General features: G+C 47.6%; 5 protein-coding genes across 5 annotated transcripts; 2 read left to right on the forward strand and 3 right to left on the reverse strand.

Annotated features, from left to right (window-relative positions):
* Nucleotides 1-462: 462 nt before the first annotated feature.
* GGS25DRAFT_353927 (mitochondrial triosephosphate isomerase) lies at nucleotides 463-1,787 on the forward strand. Its single transcript, XM_049258072.1, has one exon. The coding sequence runs from the start codon at nucleotides 755-757 to the stop codon at nucleotides 1,655-1,657; it is 903 nt and encodes a 300-aa protein (XP_049114393.1). The 5' UTR covers nucleotides 463-754; the 3' UTR covers nucleotides 1,658-1,787.
* A 548-nt stretch (nucleotides 1,788-2,335) lies between these two features.
* Nucleotides 2,336-5,265, reverse strand: GGS25DRAFT_514971 (uncharacterized protein; the record flags this gene model as incomplete). Its single annotated transcript, XM_049263036.1, has 3 exons — nucleotides 2,336-2,523; nucleotides 2,587-5,044; nucleotides 5,104-5,265. The coding sequence occupies 3 exons, from the start codon at nucleotides 5,263-5,265 to the stop codon at nucleotides 2,336-2,338; spliced, it is 2,808 nt and encodes a 935-aa protein (XP_049114394.1).
* A 3,080-nt stretch (nucleotides 5,266-8,345) lies between these two features.
* Nucleotides 8,346-12,361, reverse strand: GGS25DRAFT_497803 (isoleucyl-tRNA synthetase). Its single transcript, XM_049261647.1, has 4 exons — nucleotides 11,708-12,361; nucleotides 10,374-11,636; nucleotides 9,838-10,272; nucleotides 8,346-9,782 (listed from the first exon to the last, which is right to left on the reverse strand). Exons 1-4 carry the CDS (start codon nucleotides 12,126-12,128, stop codon nucleotides 8,671-8,673), a joined length of 3,231 nt encoding a protein of 1,076 aa, XP_049114395.1. The 5' UTR covers nucleotides 12,129-12,361; the 3' UTR covers nucleotides 8,346-8,670.
* A 165-nt stretch (nucleotides 12,362-12,526) lies between these two features.
* GGS25DRAFT_497806 (pyruvate kinase) lies at nucleotides 12,527-15,182 on the reverse strand. The gene is made up of 6 exons (XM_049261648.1): nucleotides 14,468-15,182; nucleotides 14,381-14,411; nucleotides 14,094-14,320; nucleotides 13,695-14,037; nucleotides 13,612-13,628; nucleotides 12,527-13,489 (listed from the first exon to the last, which is right to left on the reverse strand). Exons 1-6 carry the CDS (start codon nucleotides 14,626-14,628, stop codon nucleotides 12,679-12,681), a joined length of 1,590 nt encoding a protein of 529 aa, XP_049114396.1. The 5' UTR covers nucleotides 14,629-15,182; the 3' UTR covers nucleotides 12,527-12,678.
* A 4,075-nt stretch (nucleotides 15,183-19,257) lies between these two features.
* On the forward strand, nucleotides 19,258-20,914 carry GGS25DRAFT_354077 (GroES-like protein). Its single transcript, XM_049258073.1, has 2 exons — nucleotides 19,258-19,813; nucleotides 19,872-20,914. The coding sequence occupies exons 1-2, from the start codon at nucleotides 19,439-19,441 to the stop codon at nucleotides 20,703-20,705; spliced, it is 1,209 nt and encodes a 402-aa protein (XP_049114397.1). The 5' UTR covers nucleotides 19,258-19,438; the 3' UTR covers nucleotides 20,706-20,914.
* The last annotated feature ends 121 nt before the right edge of the window (nucleotides 20,915-21,035 follow it).

A 21,035-nucleotide genomic window follows, 5' to 3' on the forward strand; every position in this document is an offset into this window, starting at 1 on the left:
CTAATTCGTAGCGTATTTCTTGCTACCTACCAAAAACAACTGAAAGCTTTAAAGCACCCTTAGCAACACGACATACAGCATTCTAAAAATACCATAGACTGACTTCCAAATGTACCTACCTACATAACCTAGGTTATATATAATATATATATACCTTAGATACCTATGTACGTACAATGTGGAGCTCTTAACCCACTTGAATGGACATGGAACAGGAACTATCCCGAGATCCATAACCATGTCTGTCCCATGGCCATCCATCCATCCATTCATTCCGCCCTTCTCATCTGTCATCCCACACTGCCGGTAACGGTAACGGAAAGCCGTTAAAAGTAATCAAAGTCATACATAAAAAAAAAAAAAAAAAAAAAAGCGAAGCTCGCTAATCTCGCCAGCGACGCCGGGTAGCACGATCGACCTGCCTAGACGTGCTTGCATGACGTCCCCCCCCCCCCCCCCCCCCCCCCCCTTTTTTTTTTCTATATTCGTTGTCTTTCACATAATCACATTGACATCCGAGTTTACTGATATGTAAATTGAATGTATGTAGGTACTTTTCTTATTGTCTCACAGCCCAACATTCCCTCTTCTCCGTCTCCGTCTCTGTCTTTATCTTTTATCTCTCTACTACGTACTCTACATACCTCTCTCTCTCTCTCTTACCTCCGGATCCGAAACCCACATACCTACCTAATCCCATTCCATTCCATTCCATCCCATCCCATCCCGCACCAACCAACCAACCAACCAATCAATGGCTTCCTCTTCCTCTTCCTCCTCCCCTTCCCTCTCCTCCCCCCCCCCTCGCCGCCGCCTCATAGGCGTCTCCACAAAAATGTACTTCTCCGCCTCCCGCACCTCCGCATACGTCCGCTCGCTCCTCTCAATCCTCTCTTCCCCCCACCCTCCTGGCCCCCCCTTACTCTCCGCCCTCGACATCTTCATCATCCCCGACCACGTCACCCTCTCCTCCGTCGTCGACCAGCTGCGCAGCCACAGCCACAGCCACAACCACCCGGACACCGTCCTCCTCGCCGGCGCCCAGGACGCGCACCACGCCGACGCAGGCGCGTACACGGGGTGCGTCTCCCCCGCCGTCCTCGCCGAGGTCGGGTGCCGCATCCTCGAGATCGGGCACGCCGAGCGCCGCCGGCTGTTCGGCGAGACCGACCACGACGCCGCGCTGAAGGCCGTCGCCGCCGTGCGCAATCGCATGATCCCGTTGATCTGCATCGGGGAGAGGACGAGGGCGGGCGGGGATAGCAGAAGCAGCAGCGACGAGGATGGCTACAGCGACGAGGCAGCAGCACAGACAGCCATGGCAGAAGTCGCCCCCCAAGTCTCCGCCGTCCTATCACACCCGGACCTGCCCCCCACCGCCGAGGTGATCCTCGCCTACGAGCCCGTCTGGGCCATCGGCGCGCCCTCGCCGGCACCCGCGTCGCACGTCGTGGCCGTGGCGCGCCGGATCCGCGAGCTGGAGTGCGTGCGTGGTCGGCAGGGGGGGGCCACGACGCGGATCCTGTATGGTGGGAGCGCGGGGCCGGGACTTTTCGCCAAGTTGAAGGACGGTGGGGTTGATGGGCTGTTTTTGGGGAGGTTCGCGCATGATCCCGAGGAGTTTTATAGGACGATTGTGGAGGTTGCTACGGCTTGATTCTTTGCGGCAGGTGATGGTGAGTTGTTGGTATATATCAGCCCCTATTTAGATCAAAAAGACTATCCGGATAGGTACTCCAAAGAATGCAAATAGCAAGTAAAATCGGCACCAAGTCAAGTGAGTCAACAGTAGATAAAAGCACAAAGTACTATTAAAGTAGCGGCCTAACTAAGCCAGCTGTATACTCAATTCTAAACGGGTTCTTGAGTGTCTATATATGACTTTGTGGTCCCTGCCCATTTACCCCCCTCGATGGATATCGCAACAAGGACCATCCAGCATCTATCAACCAGTAAATGACCTATGGTATCTTGTGTCGTGAAACAAACTGGGGTATTTTCCAGCGCCACGAAATATACTAAAGAAAGTTGAACACAGATATCTTGTCGCTTACATGTCACCCTTCTCGCTCTTGGCTCTTAACAGATCCAGACCGAGTACTTCTCCTACAAATGCTCTTGTATGCTGAGCCCAAAGCTGTCCGGCTCGCTCCATAGAGATAGCCCACTATCACTCGAAGTGTCCTGCACGGCCTCGCTTTCCCATGACACAACTTTGCACTGTCCGAATCACGGTCGTCTCGTCATCGCTCGTTAATCCCATGAGCTTATTCACCGGAAAATGCTTCGTGTGTGTGGGAGGACGGATGACAACTATCTCCAATAGTGCCATTTCTCAGTTTAAAACCCATTCGCTTCCCCTCTTAACGAATTTATCAAGGAGCATTGCTAAATCAGCAAGTGCAAACCGACAAACAAAGAAGGCGAAGAATTCAGCCGCATGCCTGGTACATAGCTCGAGCCCGACTTGAGTCTTGTCAGCATGACGGAGGCCGGGGTCGTCGACTTGGCGCGCGATTTGATCTGAGGCATGTTAGATGGAGGGAATGGTGAACAAGAAGGGGGCGCGGATTTTAATGCACTTACCAACCGTCTGCGCAGCATCAAATAGCCGCGCTAGGCTCGCCATATAGTGACTATGCGGTCCGTCGAAAGTAGCTGACGCAACGTCTCTTTTCGCAGGTTTACTGCTTGGATGAATGGTCATAGGTAGACTCGGTATAGAGCCAGAACCTATTGAGCTCGTCGTATCTCTTTCATTTATAGTAGGGTTGGTTGCTCCACCACTACTGGTTTTCGCCCCGTATGCGCTGGTCATGTTGGCGGCCGAGTTCTTGTTCCTTAGTCTTCGCCAGCTAAACGCTCCCCCCTTTACGCTGACACTAGCACTGCGTGGAACAGGGGGTACGATTTCGACGTCCTTCTCATCCCGCATTGCATTCATGCCCACGCTGCCAACCTCGTTGCCAAGTTTTCGCGTCAGAGCAGTTTGGGCCTGCTCAAGAATATTCTCGAAACTCTGCATTTCCTCCAGAACTGCATCTGCATCGTTGCTATCCACCCTTGCGAGTTTGAGAAGCGCAGCAGTTAGAAGATCACACTGGGCAATTTTATCTTCCACGACACGTAATTTTACGCCCTTGACCTTCCATGCATCTCGGGGAACAAACAGCCGGTTGCTAAGATATCCACCACGAGGGTGGGCCAGAGTCTGGTATAACGCGCGCATGAGCCAGAAAGGTCGAAGCATGGCATCGGAGGGACACGGCTCTAAAGGAAAGGGCACGTCGGGATTAGGGTTGTGATGATGATTATAAACCTGGTTTGGAGATTGCGAATCGGGCTCATGGAAATCCGAGTCGAAAAGGTGCATGCCGCCCATGCCACCTGTCATCCTCTCGTGAAAGGCTGCAGCGAACGGCGTAGGCAATGCAGGCATGGGCTGGCGAGAGACCGAGATGTTCGACATTACTTGGGTGAGAGGAGTGTTGGGTGAGAGATCAGACTCGTCGATGTGCGAGACAGAGAACTGGCGCGTTTTCAAAGACTTTAAGCTGGATGACGAGAAATTCTTGCGAATCCCAGGTCTTACAGAAGCTGGAGAGCCGTTCCGGACCTCTTCCAATTCTTGAGCAGCAGCCAAATTGGTTTGTGGGCTCGGAGGGGCTAGCCTCTCCGCTGGGCTGGCACTTCTGCCTGGCGATGAAGGCGCACGCATGGAAAAGGGTCCCGGTCGCGTCGACGTTGCTGACAGCGCCTGTCTTTGTTGAGCAATGAAACCGCTGGATGCTTTGAGCTGTGAGGCGGACGGTGGAGGCATATTTGGCGGGTCGCCTAGCTTCGATGTTTCGATCTTGAGCTGCTTAGGATTTTGCCCGGAGAGGCGGCGATTACGGACTCCAGATGTGGGTGACACCTGCTGCGAAGGCGGCGAGGATGGGAGGATCGGCTGTGACGATTTGAAGAGAGGTCCCGATGGTGGGATCTCAGTTACTGTCGACAATACCGTCGTAGCTGTCGGAGCGTTGGAGCCGACTGAGCTGTGCCACGTTCGAGACGTGACGCCGCTTGAATCGGATTCTCTGGGGATCTTGGATTGCGATGCTTGGGATTGTTGATTAAAAGAGAAGTCTTCCATCACATATTTCCTTGTCATTTCCTCTAAAACGCGCTCTTCTTCGTCGGAATCGTTGGCGTCGAAGAAGTCACCACCGAAGGTCTGAGGTTCTGGATCGAGTGACATCTGCCTTTGGCGCTCTCGTTCTCGGGCTAGCTCTATCGCTGCTTCGCGTTCAGTCTGCCGGACCCTCTCCTTTGCAAGCTCCACTTTGCGCATCGCATTGACCACTACGTCAGTGCTGTTATCACGGGCACCTTCAAAACCTATCTCATACGATTCCATCGGTTCATAACCCTCGTCGTATGCAGCTTCAACGGCGGCGTCCAGGGCGGCGTCAAACTCGGCCTCGGTATTGCCGCTAGGATGGCGAATATATTTCCTCCTTACTCCTACCGATGAGGACCTCGAGTGAACCGAGGATGAAGCTGAACCACCCGATTCGTCAATGGGATCTAGCCAGGATGCTGATTCGTGGCTGAGGTTGCGCTTGTGACCCCTCATGCTATTCTCGGCGGCTTGCGGTTCGGACCAGGAGAAATCTTGCCGTACGATGGGTTCGGGGGTCGGCGGCTTAGAAGGGGTAGTTGGCCTTCGAGGTGATAACGGAGCCGGTAGGTAGCCCGTACCCTGGGCTTTGAGGTCAAGGGAGGCCCCCTCGAAGTTTCGGCGTGCCTGGGGCTTCGAGAAGGATGATTGAAGGGGACGTTTGTCCTGGTTCGGATTGGGCGAACGTAGACGAGCCGCAGGCGACTCAGTTCTACTCGTTCTCCCCGCTGTAGGATTTCCTGCCTCCTTATCGACAAAGTCAAACTGAATTCCATATTCATCGACGCTCTCCGGTCGGGCGGGAAGTGCCTTGTCAGTCTGAGCTTCTATGGGTACCAAACCATCCAGTTCATCTATTCGGCTGGTATACGTAAGTCGCTACAAATATCGTTAGTCGCGCGCCGATGATTATCAAATTTCTCTCCAGAGAAACTCACAATGGCCTCTAGTTTTTTCCTATCATCTTCGCCATTTGTTCTTGCAAGCACATGTTGTAGAAGTTCGCAAGCTTCTACATATGATTCTCTCGCGGCGCCATAGTTCTGAGCATTGTCCAGTTGAACTGCTGCATTTGCTTTTGCTAGAGCCTTTGACAACATGGCTTTCTGGGAAGACTTGCTGCCGCGGTCTCTGACTCTAGTCGACTCGTTACTTGTTCTCGCTGTCGATGAGCGGCCTCTTGCGTGACTCCTCCTGTCGGGCATCGTGTCGCGAATAACGGGCGCTGCTGGGAGTAATGTAGAATTCCCTACAGTAGCCGTGTTCAAACGAGAAGGGTCATTCCAAGAGCGGTTCTGCGGTTCAGTAAAATCGTTGCGGCCGGACAAGGGAGATGGAGGTTCGAGACGGATAGCGGGCTCGGGGTTTGTATCGAGAGGCGGGAGAGAGACGATAGGGGGCAGATTCGGAGGCGCGGCGGAAAGCGGTGGATGTGGTGGTGACAAAGGCTTTTGTGTCCTCGGCGAGACACTCGAACCGTTGGAAGATGGTCGCTTGTGGAAAAACTTCCTCGAAGGCGATTGCAAGGCGTGTTGTTGATTATGATTGTGATTTGGATCGGAGCCTCGGCTTGAGGTAGTAGATTCTGACCAGCGATTGAGGTTTCGAAAGCTGTCGCTAATCGCACCAATGCTACCAGTTCGCGAATGGGTTCGGGAATGATTTCGTGAATGGCTTCGCGTCGCAGATTTTAATGATTCGAAGACGTTGGAGGGTGATATTTTGGTACTAGTATGGGTGTTCCGAGAGGGCGGTACAAGCGAGGAAGTTCTTGGCGGGGGAAGATTGGAAGGATTGGAAGGGTTGTTGGAAGGGTTGGAAGGGTTAGAAGGGTTAGAAGGGTTAGAAGGGTTAGAAGGATTGGAAGATGAGTGGTAATTAAATGAACTTTGCTGGGGATGCTGCTGAGAATTGAAATTATTGGAGTTATTGGAGTTATTGGTGCTCAAATTGGAATTGAAAGTTTGACTTTGACTTAGATGGGAATAGTGTTGCTGATGCTGGCTTTGCTGGTTCTGTAGATGGAAATGGGAACCAGATTGGCTTCGACTAGCGGCACTTTGAGTTTGCTTTAACGTGGTCGCGGTTGAATTCGTAACTTGAACTTGAACTTGAACTGGAACTGGAACTGGAAGTTGACCTTGAACCGTCGCTTCGTTTTCTGATCCGTATCTTACCGACTGCACAGCGTTATTTATAGAGTCTGTTATATCTGAAGTAAATTCTGTACTTCCACTTTGCATTATTCCATCTTTGTAGTCCACCTCTTTCTCCTCCGTTATCCCATTGGTTTTGCGATTGGGTTGAAAATGATTATTATTATTGCTGTGGCTGCTGTTGCTGTTGCTACTGATATCGTTGATGTCGTTTATTATCGAGACTGCCGAATTGTTTGATAAGTTATGAAATCCAGACAATGGCGATAGTGGTGAAGATTGCTTTTGTTGTTTCTTACTCTTATTAAGTTGGTATAGTGGAGAAGATGGTGATGGCGATTCTAGATGTGAAGTTGGCGTTGGTGTCGCCCGAGGTAGTGGCATCATGCTCCTTGCCCGGATCCCTTTATTTTCCTGCTACCTTACTTCGTACCTCCAAGGCTCCAAGGCTACTAGGTAGGTGACTAGGTAGTAGTAACAGCACGTTTTACGTGCTATGACACTCGCTAAGAGCAACTATTACACTGACTGATGATCCCGCCTACCTATAGAGAGTCGTCGTTAATAGGTAGCATAAGTAACATAACATACTAGGTAGCATGCGTGCAGCGTCGGTATAGACCCAGGTAAGCTCGTGCGTTGCCCGAGAAATACTTTGGATCATGTGTATGCGAGGATGTGATCTCTCTGTAAGTTAATGCGATAAGGCCCTGCTGCCTCTATGACCTTTTTGGACCCCCCCTGATTCCTCACCTCCATATGCTAGCTTCCCTAGGCTAAACCCTTCCGAAAAGGTGTTTCCCCTGTTCTTACTGTTGAAAATCATTAACTAAGAAAGGCATGCGCCGTACTAGGTACAAGTGTAGTAAAGATATCTGAATACTTAGTTAATGGGCAGTAGTTAATCAGGTAATTGGACAATTCCACTCTTCACAACATACATAGTACCTAATACTCCGTGTCTAGTATACATGTAGGTACTCCTACATATGTAGTATAGGTACTATATTACCGTATTACGCATGCATCATTGATGTATGTAGTGTATGTACATGTAATGTGAGAAAGGACGTACTACATAGTACTTCGTACATACCTAATGTATGCAAGATTCCCATTGATGGTGCTGGTGGTTCCACCAGGTCGTAATTTCCTCATACTGCATGTAAGATTCAGGAACGGCCGACTCCTTTTTAGCTTTCCTCTAACGGTTAATAAGGTTACCAATAGCAATCATTCGTACCAGACTTATCGTATTGCGCTACGAAATACATGAAACAAATGATTTATTACATAAGATACGACCCTCTTCATTCTCATCCCTGTAAGGCTTTACGCCTATCAGCCCTAGTAGTTTAGTATCAGCAACCTATTACTAGGTACTAGGTAGTAGGTACTAGTAGTAGGTAACTATCTACATCAATACATAAACCTCCTTTTCTTTCAACTTGTCGTCATATTGATATAACTATTCGATTTCATCTTCAGTCATGAGACTTCAAGCTGACTTACAATGCAATACACCACCCTCATAAAGATACCTCAGGCAATCTTTCAAGACCTGTGTCTAAGAGAACCCAATTGCGCTTTCTAATGTTTTGTTTAACGCTTCATGGAAACACTCAAGTGTACAAAATGGTCTGCCTCCAAACACGGCCCGTTTCAAGCTCAACAACCACTACGGTTTGGTCATATATATGATTTCATATATCTCTCTTTCGTGTAGTCATGTGCTGTGCACCTACGTCCTACACCTTATAGTCAAGGCGATGCCCATCTGCGCTCTCTCTCTAAATCAAGATCATAGCTCTGAACTTCATCAAAGTATCGATCATACATATATTTAAAATACCACTAAATATAGCTAGCTGAAGTTTGAATCCAACCTAGTCAGAGGAACACCATTGACACCATAGTAAAATATGCCGTGCTTGTAATTAATTCACTTCAATCAATGCTACGCTCTTTACCAAAAGGGTATCGCTTAAGAGGGCGGGGCATTAGATCTTGAGAAATTATTGCCTGGGACGATTAAACGTTACCTACCGAGAAATACGAGTGCTACATACATAATGTATTGCTAATATTAGGCATGAGCAGGCACTTAGACGTAATAGGGATTCACCAATTACATGTGAAGTCCATATGCTTGAACTGTACTCGTCGTGTAGAATTTCTTTAGACAGCTACGCCTACTTAATAAGGCAATGCTTCTTATAGAAGTCGGCTTTTCCAACAGCCGGTACAGTAACTCTGCGAGATGTCCGCTTTAACTCTTTTTTGCTTTATCATTCATAACTATCAAACCCAGTGTGCTCTATAGATCTCTCTTCAATCCCGATATTCTAATCAAAGTCGGCATAGTCTTAACTGCACTGTCAGGTTGCTTAAAACGTGCTCTTCTTGTAGTATGACGGTTTCCGTCGACTCCACATTTGCTGGAACGGGTTCTAGCGGGCCCCGTACGGTGCTCTCGAATTGGGATTGTCGGGAAGATACCAGCGTGTCGAACTGAACACCATCGGGGTTTGACACAATGACATATTGCATACGGACGTCATCAGTTGGGACTAATCCTGCCGTTTTCCGCATCTTTTGCACACGAGTCATAACATCGCGAGCGATTCCGTCTTCGACAAGTTCCGGGTGCGATGCTGTATCCAGAAGGATGATCATGTCTTCTAAGAACGCCGGCTCGTATTGCACACCCTCGTCCTTCACAATGTCGGGGTTTTCCTTGGCTATAACACGAACAATGTTGATATCGCTCCCTTCAAGCTCGATCCCCTTAATAGTAATCTTCTTGTCCTTCAAGTACTGCCTCAGCTGTTCCTGCGTGAGATCCGGCAAAGCTTTACGAACGACTTGCGCATCCCGCTTCAACTTCTTGCCCAGAGTAGGCCAGTCAACTCGGGCCTCCAGCTGAATGCCATACTTTTCCTCGTCATTCGTCAAGACAACGTCTCGGATATTGAGCTCCTCCTTGACGTAAGTAAGCAACTCTTCAATGTCGCTGAGCTGCTGTGGATCTGCAATGACTACAAGTGTGAGCAGAGGCGTTTTCAACGGAATGGTTTTACGCTCTCTGGCTGTCCTTGCAAGCTGGATCACTTTTTGCATAGCTGACACCTTCCTCTGAATTACTTCGTCAAAGAGCGACTCCTGTACGGTTGGGAAGGCAAGGAAATGTACACTCTTCGAGTTGGTGAATTCTGAGAGTGCATCACCAAGGTATGGCTGTAGAAGACTGTAGATATGTTCTGTGAGGAAGGGGGTAAATGGTGCGAGTGCCCGGACAAGTGTGAAAAGAACTTGGCATAGGGTGTCCAAGGCTGCTTTTGTATCTTTGGCATCAAGACCAGCGGCACCCTTGAGTCTCTTACGGTTGAATCGAATGTACCAATTAGTCAGGTTATCGATTACTGAAAGCAGACGAGGCACCACAGTGTACAAGCGGTAACCTGAAGAGTCAGCTGAAGGTTCCGATTCGACGGGGTTCAACGGGATTAAACTTACCAGCCATTTCTTGGTCAATAAACTGCAACATGCTCTGGCAGTCAGCGAGAATCCATCGATCCATAACGTTGTTAGTTTCTGGGAGTTGGGCAATGAAGTCATTGCCAGTCGTCTTCTTGAAGAGAGCGGCTTGTTCATAGAAGAAACGGTAACTGTTCCATAATGGCAAGAGAACTTTGGCCACTACCTCCTTAACTCCTGCCTCCTTAAACCGTAAAGGTTCACCACGGACGACTGGAGAGTTAATAAGGTAGAGTCGTAGCGCATCGGAGCCATAAAGATCAATAACAGTCTTGGGGTCTGGGTAGTTCTTGAGGCTTTTGGACATCTTCTTCCCATCTTCCGCTAGAACTAAGCCGTTGACGATGACTGCACGGAAAGGCGAGACACCAAAAAGTTTATTTCCTAAGACACTCAATGTGTAGAACCAGCCCCCTAAGATTAGGTTAGAATGAATCATGTTTGCACTAGAGGAGGACTTAAGGAGTCGAGCGCTAATAGATGGACTCTTCTCAACTCCGAGATGTAATACTTACTGGTTTGATCAAGTCCTTCTGCGATGAAGTCCGCAGGGAAGTTGTTGCCTTGGAACGTTTCTTTATTTTCAAAGGGGAAATGGTTCGACGCATATGGCATACTTCCCGATTCGAACCAGCAGTCGAAGACCTCCTCGACTCGACGAAGCTGTCCTTTGCCCTTTTTGGAAGGAATAGTAATTCCATCGATCTTGTCTCGGTGAATGTCGTCTAGAGGACCGGTATACCCGCTGAGCTCCTTGAGCTCGGCAATACTTCCCACACAAACGACCTCCTCGTAATCCTCACTAACCCATAATGGGAGTGGCGTGCCCCAGTATCGATTTCGCGCAATGTTCCAGTCGTGCGCATTGGCAACCCAGTTCGTAAATCGTTTCTCCTTTACAAATGAAGGTACCCAAGTCGTTGATTCGAGGTTGTTCAGCATATCAGGGATCGAATTAGTCACACGGATAAACCAAGAAGAAACTGCCTTTCTGATGAGTTGTGTGTCAGATCGCCAACAAAACTTGTCCACGTGAGATACTTGGGTGGCGACTATTAGCCGACCGGTCTCCTTTAAATCCTTTACGATGGCCTTGTCGGCAGTTTTGACGTGTTGGCCGACATAATCGATGACCTCAGCCGTAAAGAGACCTTTGTCATCTACAGGGCACGGCGGCAGGCGTCCCGGATGTATGAAGCCGGCAGCAACCGCGGCGTCATAATCTTCTTGACCAAAAGCGGGAGCCTGGTGCACGAGACCGGTACCCTCATCTGCTTCGACGTAGTCGGCCCCTATAACTTGGAAACAATCGGCGAACTGGTCGACGAAATATTTGAATAAAGGCTCGTACTTCCAGCCTATCATCTCTTTTCCTCTAAGCTTTCCTAGGACCTTGTACTTTGCCTTCTTCTTGTCCTTGTAAAGCATTGACAGTCCGTTCTCCAGGAGGATATACTGCTTCCCGGAGGCTTCGTCCAGGATCTCTATGTACTCAAATTCGGGGTGGCAAGCAATGAGAAGGTTAGACGGCAGGGTCCATGGCGTAGTCGTGTAGATTATCAAAGAACTCTCCCTGCCTTTCACGGGAAAGGCAACTAATACTGCTGGGTCCTGAGTCGTCTTCTCGTTTTGCTTGGATTCCATGTGACTTAGGGGAGTGCAGAGTGCGGTCGAAAAGGGCATGATCTGGTAGGCCCGGTAGACCTGGTCCTTGTTGAAGAGCTCTTTGAAAACCCACCAACAAGATTCCATGAATTTGACATCCATAGATTTGTAGTCTAAACTCAAGATAAATCATCAGTCCTCTGATTAACTCAATGCGCGCAACAATACGTTCACCAAAGCTTACCATTGTCGAAATCTATCCAGCGACCGAGGCGCTCGATAGTCTGTCTCCATTCGGCGGCATACCTCATGACAATAGCTCTACATTCAGCATTGTATTTCTCAATGCCCATCTTCATAACAGCATCTTTGCCAGATACACCTAAAGTCTTGTCGATCTCGTATTCGATGGGAAGGCCATGCGTGTCCCAACCGAAGCGACGAACGACGTGATATCCTTTCATGGACCAATATCGAGGTATGATATCTTTGATAGTGGAAGTGAGAAGATGGCCATAATGAGGCAGTCCAGTCGCGAAAGGAGGGCCATCGTAGAAGGTGAAGCGCGGACAGTCCTCAGTGAGCTTCAGTTGAGTCTGGAAAGCGTCTACCTCGCGCCAGAAGCGCACGATGTCCTCCTCTGTTCGCGGGAAACTGATGCTCATCTTGACGAAAGCCGCGACAACCGCGACGAAGAGGGGTTTTTAATTGTATGAGAGAAAGGAACGGTGGGCTCGGACTCGACGTTGTGTGTAATATGTAAGAAGTTACATAGAACAAACTGGAATTGCCCCGCCAAAATTTCGCATGAGTCAAAAGTTCGACAGTTTCGAGACCCTTGTGGACGCGGGGCAGTTACAGTTGTAAGTAGAATAAGTGGATCATAAGTGGACCTACCTTTCTCTTATTGGTTGGACTAACTAACTATTCACAGCTGCTTATGAGCATCGCTCCTTTAATCGCATTACGAGCTTACTACTAGTAGTACTTTAACCAACTGTGTTTCATTTTTTGCACAATTGCCTAAGTAATAATGCACTGTAATGGAGGATAAAAGACATAGTTAGTGGATTATGCAATCTATTAGCAATTTATCCTTTTATTCTTTCACAATCATTACCTCGTTGCCAACCGACTACCAAATGTCTACCAACTAAGGCTAATATACTATCGGCCATGAACCTGACACCATAATAAACCATGTAGGGATAGCATCTAGTGCATCATTCCTAGACCCAAGGAATCAGGGTCAGCCTTAACAATACGTTGCGTGTTTGTGTTGCCCATGCCACCTCTCCAGCCCTGCACAACTACAATCGTATCAGTCTTGGTGAGCAATCCTAGGCCCAAGGCTCTCTCCAGAGCCCACTTGATGCGGCGATCCACATCCTCCTGCCAGTTGACGCGATCGTAGTCTGGCTTAGCCTCGTCAAATAGGAACGGGTAAACACCACGGTACAAATGAGCATAACGCGAAGCTGATGCGTTACGAGTAACCATGAAGATGGGGCACACCGGGCGATACTTGGACAGCAGACGGGCTGAATCTCCGGATGTGGAGAGCACGATAATAGCGCCAGCGTTCAAGTCCAACGATGCTCGCACTGCTGCCATGGCGCAAGCCTCGACAACGCTTGTGGGACGCTTTGTCAGTGAGACCATCTCCTCGTAGTGACTGACGTAAGGGATAGAATTCTCTGCCGCGAGACAGGTGTTGCTCATCTCGCGGACTGCCAGCTCTGGATATGAGCCTTTGGCGGTCTCGCCACTCAGCATGACACAGTCAGCTCCGTCAGTGACAGCGTTGCCGACATCGCTGATTTCTGCTCTAGTTGGGCGAGGATTGGTAATCATGCTCTCGAGCATCTGAGTTGCGCAAATGACAGGCTTGCCAGCAATGTTGCACTTCGCAATCAGCTTCTTCTGGGCGGCGAATACCTCATAAGCAGGGATTTCAATTCCCAAGTCTCCTCGAGCTACCATGACGCCGTCGGTCTCCTTAAGGATTTCATCAAAATTGTTTAATCTGTATTGAAACCTTTGTTAGTATTCTTCCCCAATGGACTGGTTACAAAGCGCTTGAAGTGGTTCTTCATTTCGCCGAGGACTTCTAAGTCCGACAAAAAAAAACTTGGAATAAGAGCTTACCCTTGTCGGTTTTCGATCTGTAAGCGAAGCGATTAGCAATGAGAGGGTAGACAAACGAGGAACTGCTAAATTGGAACACTGACCTTGGCAATAATCTGGATGTGTTTGCCGTCTGGTCCCAAGACCTCGCGGATTGCACGAATATCCTCACCCCTTCGAATGAAACTGGCAAAGACCATGTCGACATTGTTCTGGACTCCAAATCTGAGATCTTTCTTGTCCTTCTCTGAGAGAGCCGGGAGATCGACATCGGTGTCTGGCAAGTTGACACCCTTTCGAGAGGAGATGAATCCGTTGTTGCGGCATCGGACCTCAACCGTCTTATCATCCTTGATGCTGACCACGTCGAAGGCCAGTACACCATCATCGACGTAGATAACCTTGCCGGGCTGGATGACTTTAGTGATGTTGGCGTAGTCGACGTACCTATAATGGGCATTAGTGCAAGACTACATAGCGGAAGTGAGCAGGTTATTCCATACATGTTCTGTGCATTGCACGAGGTCTTGTATTGTTCGTCGGTAGTAATGTTCAGGACATGGCCCGATTTGATGGGGATATCTTCACCACGTTCCGTGTCACCAGTGCGGATCTCGGGTCCCTTGGTATCTAGGGCGATGGCAACTTGGCGACCAGGGAGTGCCTTTTCGGCGGCGCGGGTGTTGTCAATGACCGACTGGTGATACTCATAACTTCCATGGCTGAAGTTCTGTATAAAATCTAATTAGCACATTGGGGAGAAGAGAGTTGTGGGTGAAGAGACACTTACCATGCGCACGATGTTGAGACCTGCTCCTCGCCTAAATCTTACATCAGCTCTGGAGGGGGGGCTTATTTTCAACACGTTGGGACTAACAGGGTGTTGATCATCTCAACCGAGTTGGTCTTCGGACCAATGGTGCAGATGATAGAAGATCGCCGGTGAGCATTCTTGCTGCCGGAGGGGGTGGTGTTCAGGCTCGCGAGCCATTCCACACGACTCCCCAGAGCGAGGTGGTCGAGAGAGGAAGCAGACATATTCGTGGGATTATTCAAGAAGGTAGGTGGTGTGATGTGATGTGATGACAAGGTAGTAAGGTAAGAAGGATTGGGTTTATGGTCAAGACAAAGTCGAGTAAATATCGACTATGCCAGGAAAGTTTTGGTGTTGAGGAGAGAGAAGAGGAGAAGAGGAAACGAAGGGAATAATACTTTTGTGTTAAAAGAGAAGAGTGATGGTAATATGAATTGTGATGTGAGGCATTTCCAAATGTCCTGGGAAGGAAATTCAGAAAAGTTAGAAGAGCTACTACCTAACTTTTACAACTAGGTGCGGATTAACCCCACCTGCACTCTTCATGAATTTGTGCTGAAGCAGCTTGGAACCTGGATGGAGGGGCATCTCTGCATGACAACCCTGCCACTTGCAAGCCCTGCAAGCACTGGATAGCCTGAGGAATCGTACATACCTACATAACTACATAATACATAGTACACAAATGTATCGTACGAAAGTAAAGTATCAAGTAGTACTACATAAATAAGTAGGTTAGTAGTAAGTACCTAACCTAGTGTGTTTGCATGCACGACCCTGAATCGAAAAGATTTATCCAATTATATGATCAGAATTACCTAGGGGATCTGCCTTATCTTGACCTTACTTCTCTACTACCCAGGATATGTAGTACGTAAGTCAGATGCAATTGTAGGTACTACTAGTAGTACAACACTGAAGTTGCACATATGTACTAGCATGTATCAACCAACCTTGATCTCAACATTTCCAAACATTATTCACTTCCTTGAGTACTACTACACATTGATATACGAAATGTAACCCTATATATATGTATACATCGATTGATTTACACTATGGCTATATAGTAGGGCTGGTGAGCTGAGTATCTACATAGTAGTGTTTGTGATACCTGAAGCCCCGAATCAGGGCTTCTCTTGCTGGCCACATGCAACACTGAATGGATTCTGACCCTCTCAACATCGTAGGATGGGAAAAGAGCGTTAAAGAGTGGCTAACTGACTGGAGGTATCCACCTATATCCTATATGTACAAGTACCTATGTAGTATGTACTTGTAGCACTACATGTACCTACTAACCTACATGTAGGTAGTAGACTCCAGAGTCAAAACCAATCTGATACTCTCACATAGTCACAGTGTCACATTAACACCAATGCTGCAGTGTTGCTACCCTAGGTACATACAATACTAGTTGTTACAGGTTACAGGCTACAGCAGGTACTTTAGGTAGACCACTACAGAATATATTTCTGTTGAGTCTCTCCGTTCAACAAGAACCAACCACTGCATGAAACTCAAGTCCGGTCTATTCTGCCTACATACCTACTATACGCAGCCACGGTATAAGACAAGATACAAACTCCGTTCCACGCGCGAATTCTACTGCGTAGGTACCTACTATATTTGTACATAGTAGGTACGCAGCCAAGCCTATATAGTACACGCCGTTTGGAATATCAAACAATGTCATGAAGATTTCAGTCAAGTTGATTAGCTGAGTCTCCCGTTAGATTCCACAAATAAGCCGTCAGTTGTAATTCGCGCTCACCGCCCCTAGTAGCTGGCCAATGCTATCAAACAACGCATGCATCGTTTACAACCCCGAAATCAATTCACCACGGTAACAACTCTACAGCAGATAGCACACGGACATACGACCCGACCCCTATGCTGAAATGCCAAGGTCATATAAAAGCAAGTACGCACCTGCAATCGTAAGGCAAACGGTATCAGCCTATGCTTCATCAACGTTCTCATTGTTCTGGAACTTCTGGTAGTCACTTTGCTTCTTCAATAGCCCGTTACACATTACGCCTCACATTTTCTGGAACCCTTTTCATTCTCGAATAAAAACAGGAACGTCCTTGGACAATTGGGAAATGGTACGTATGTGTGAAAGGTGGTCTACTTTGAGCCAGAAAATACCGCAACTACCTCGTCAATGAGTGAAAACAAACGAGAAAATCCCTATCTTGATAATAGAATGCCTACCTGGGCTAATCGTGAGTATGTGTGATTCAAACGCAAATAGGGGAGCGGTATGTCATATGTATGTACCTTGGAAGAGTGGCTATAGCTACATCCCGCCAGCACTTGGATATCTCCAAGTGATTCTAGGTCAAACATCTACTACGAATCTATGTCGGAGTAAGTTATGAGTATGATCCTTCAGTCTAGGGGTCCGTGGTGCAACAAGTGACGAAGGAAGGTGGGAGTTACATAAATAAGCACTCGAATGCTGAACAAGCTCTACCCATCTTGCAAGCTAGGAAATATGAACACATTGGGTTCAATACATATATGAGAGTATACCTACTCTCTTTCTTACTTACGTAATGGCTAGTAAGAACGCGCCGGTTATTTTCAAATCTTATCGTTTGGACAATTTTCTTCCTAGGGGTCATCCATAAGGACACCAACTTCGCCTGGCAAACGACTTATGTCGTCTCTATCGAACACAATTCTCTTGCTTAAGCGCGTGTATAGTGACATTACTAATTAGCCCTGGAAGGCTACTCGCATACGACAAATCAGCAATTCCTTGACTAAGCATAAGGTGATTAGTAACATATAACATACTTCCATACGTACCTACATATGTAACAATTAACTAGTAGTTGAGAACGAGGTCAGTGAGCTAAGCAATATCTGGCACTGATGCCTAGAGTACAACATTAAGCTATAGATCTTCATAGATGATTCCATGTATATACTCGGCTCTCACAAGCGGCGTGAGGTTTTGATCATGGGTAATTTATTTGCATGTTGCATGGTGTCAAGATAATAAACGAAATAATCACGTACATTATATAACGCTAGTAAATATAATTTGCTCTGATGTTTGTTAGACTTTCTCCTCTCTTCCGATACCGAAGCAGTGCGTCTTAGACAAAGAATACTGTTCGAACTCATTTAGTGTTTATGGTGAGAGTAAGAAAGGGGTGTTCAGTAGATTAACACAAGCTATACTTAGAAGCTGGGCCCTACAGCCATGAAGCTTTTTCAGACTGCCAGGAATATTATGTCGAGTCTTGAAGCCGTACGCGGACTAGATTTGGTGGTGTTGGTGATACTGTTGTTGCCATAGCACTCGACTGAAATTGTACGCCCATTTTTAGCTATCATGAAGATATTTCTTAGTATAGAGTATATAGGACTAAGGTACAACCAAACTAGCCATCATACCGAGGTTCAGTCAGCGTGCTTCATATCTAATATAGGACATAGATATACTGGAAGACCTATATAGGGGTTTCAATATTAAATCAGCCACACACGCGGGCAGTTTCTACAAATATTACTAGACAGATTTCTTAACTGGCCAAGACAGTTATTAGATTGCCATTGAACTCGCTGTTGCCTTGGATATAGTGCAAGCCAATGAATCTACGGACATAGCTCCCTATCCTCTTCTCCCGTTATGAGTGCTTAGGATCTACAACCAACCGCTTCATCACATTGGGACAACTTTGAAGATCGTTAGATATCAGTTCTTAGTAGAATACATGACAACTCTATCATTAACCGCCCCTGGAAAGGTTAATGCGTTCCAGGACTGGTAAATACTTTGATAGCATTGCCCCTCTGAGCATGGTAAAAGTATCTCATATTTGTTTAAGCTAGATATACTGTTACATGACGAAGCCTGGAAGACTTTGAACAGCATTGTTGCCGTAGGGAGTTCTAAACCCCTCGAAAACTATAGAGGCTCAATACTTGTAGTTATACGCGGAAATGTCTATTACAGCCAGCCCCCGGGTAAACCCTTGACGAACACAGTCAAGTTTAGACAGCCACTTATAGGCGTCCATTTTTACCTCTATACTAGATAGAAATGGTAATTAGCCCGTAACTTCAAACGCTTATACAGATTGAAGGGCATGCGCCTCGAGCCTCCTTCCCAAGTCATTAGGGTGGGGGCTTCTGAGCCTATAGCACACTGAGGAAGCGCTCAGGGCTACTGTGTCTCCGAGAGAATACGTTATATTCTTTATCATTGAAGCTGGAGGTGTAAGATCACGGAGAAATACATGAGTCGACTTTGATATATATTCTTAAGCTCGTATGAATGGAAAAGCGGGGGGTATACGATTAGCCATTCGAAATTACCCCTATAGATTATTGGTTAGTACGAACATAGACTTGCAAATGCCTTCTTGGTCGGAGCAGATAAGATATATCCTTCTTAATCTGATATTCTTCGATAATTCGAAGTTTTTTCTTCTTCCCCGTCCGCCCGGGACAGGGCTATGAAGCATTTGGGGATGAAATCTCTAAGCCTATGGATACGCCTATGGATACCTGCAGAGACACCGCAGTCGGAGATAGTATTGGATAATTGACTGACGTCGATATCGTCGTATCAGGGCAGAACTCATGTTACCCAGCTATCATCTCCCCGAGGGACCGAATCGGAAAGGGGAATCTACTCCACCTCACAGAAACGCTACTCGCCTTTTTGTAAGCAGACACACACCCTAGTCGATGGCGTGCTGATGGCGTGCGACAACCAAATCACCACATTGGCCCGGATCGGACTCTTATTGATTTCTAATTGTTCTAGAAAGATAGTAAATAAACCCCGTTGTACCCGACTATTCGTGGACGATGCAGAATCTTGAAAATCAAGCTTGGTCAAGGTGTGTGTGATATAACTATATTATTAATAACGGCGCAGAACCGCAAGCAGTGTCAGACCGCGATACACTATTTATGGCATATAAGTAACGAGCAGGGACTGGATCATTCTTCTCTATTTATTAATTTATCAAGCCTGCGGTGTAATACCTACCTACCTACGTAATAGTGATGGCGGAAACACGAAGTCGAAGTTCCCTTGGCAGCAGGAATTCGTGGAAGGTCGTGCGCACCCTTTTGCACAAGATAAGGACCAAGTCGGCGGCAAGTGAGAAGAAACACTCGAACGTGGTCCACGAAATACAGAAAGAGTTCACATCGACGACGACAGATGAATCCGCCAGCGTGTCGGTTACCGAAATCACCATGCCCCGAGTACAGAAGGCCCTCGTCATCGCCCGCAAGGGTGAATATGAGATTCGGCATGACTTCCCCATGCACACTGTTGGAGAGGATGAGATTATGATTCGGAGTCATTACGTTGGTTTGAATCCAATCGATTGGAAGTCGGTTGACTACAACTTCTGCTTGCCAGAGTTCCCTTGGGTATGTTTTCTCCCCCCCTGTTATCTGCGGAAGACCAAAAGCTCACAATAGTGGGTAGGTAACGGGCCGAGAAATGTCTGGAGTAGTGGCTCAAGTTGGTTCGGCGGTTAAGAATTTTGAAGAGGGCGACTCTGTATGGACCAGCACGTACTATAAGGACCTTCGTGCGGGCTGCTTCCAGGAATATGTCGTCGTACCTTCCCACACCGTTCTCCCCATCCCCTCGACAGTTTCGTTTGAAGCAGCCGCCTGTCTAGGTGTAGCAGCTTTGACAGCATCAATGACATTATGGAAATGGTTAGGCGTCCCGATCCCGCGGCATACCCCAGATGAAGCGGCAGAGGAAGAGTGGCTACTGGTATGGGGTGGGTCTACGGTGACAGGGCAGTTCGCGACACAGATTGCGAATTTGAGTGGGATTAAAGTCATAACGGTCAACTCTACGGAAACGAAATCGTTATCAGAACGCTTGGGCGCATCCCATGTGGTCGTACGGGACGGCAAAGGGGACGATGAGTTGGTGGACGAGATTCGACAGGTCACAGGGGATAGAGTCACGCGAGCCATCGATTTGGTAGGACCGAAAACGGCAGCATTGGCATTGAAGGCAGTATCGCAGGCTAAGCCCGTCGCTTTCGCACCATTGGCCATGATGTCAAATTCACAGGTAGTTCCGGAGAACGTCGAGGTACACACGGTGGAAATGAAGCAATTCGTACTCGACAAAAGCAACGTTCGGTTTACAGAAGAGCTTGGGAAGCTTTTGGAAAGTGACAAGATCGCTTTACCTGAGTTACATTTGCTTGATGGGGGTTTACACTCAGTTCAGGAAGGTCTGGAACTGCTGAAGAAGGGAAACTTGAAGGGGAAAAAATTGGTCGTACGGATGTAGTACGCAGACACAGACGCAGAATGAGTGTGCATATATATGCTACCTTGGTAGGGAGGCAGGCAGGCAGTGGACTGTATAAGACATATAGACAAGCGTGTTAGAAACCTAGAGTTGGTGGAAGCATATCCCACGCTTCATCCCTTGTATTCTCACGTACAGTAAAAGTTACATGATTACCTATTAACTACTCATCACCTCTATCGGGGCCTTTAATTATCGATTATCTTTGCTTAGCGAAGCTAGTAGCAAGAAGGTGATGTAGCACAGGGACAGAGACGGCGACAAGTTTTGTGTGCATCTAGCTCAAATAGGGGTAGATAAATTTGTAGT

The sequence above is a fragment of the Hypoxylon fragiforme genome, assembly GCF_022984875.1.
Source record: "Hypoxylon fragiforme strain CBS 206.31 chromosome Unknown GGS25scaffold_7, whole genome shotgun sequence".
Lineage (NCBI taxonomy): Eukaryota > Fungi > Ascomycota > Sordariomycetes > Xylariales > Hypoxylaceae > Hypoxylon > Hypoxylon fragiforme.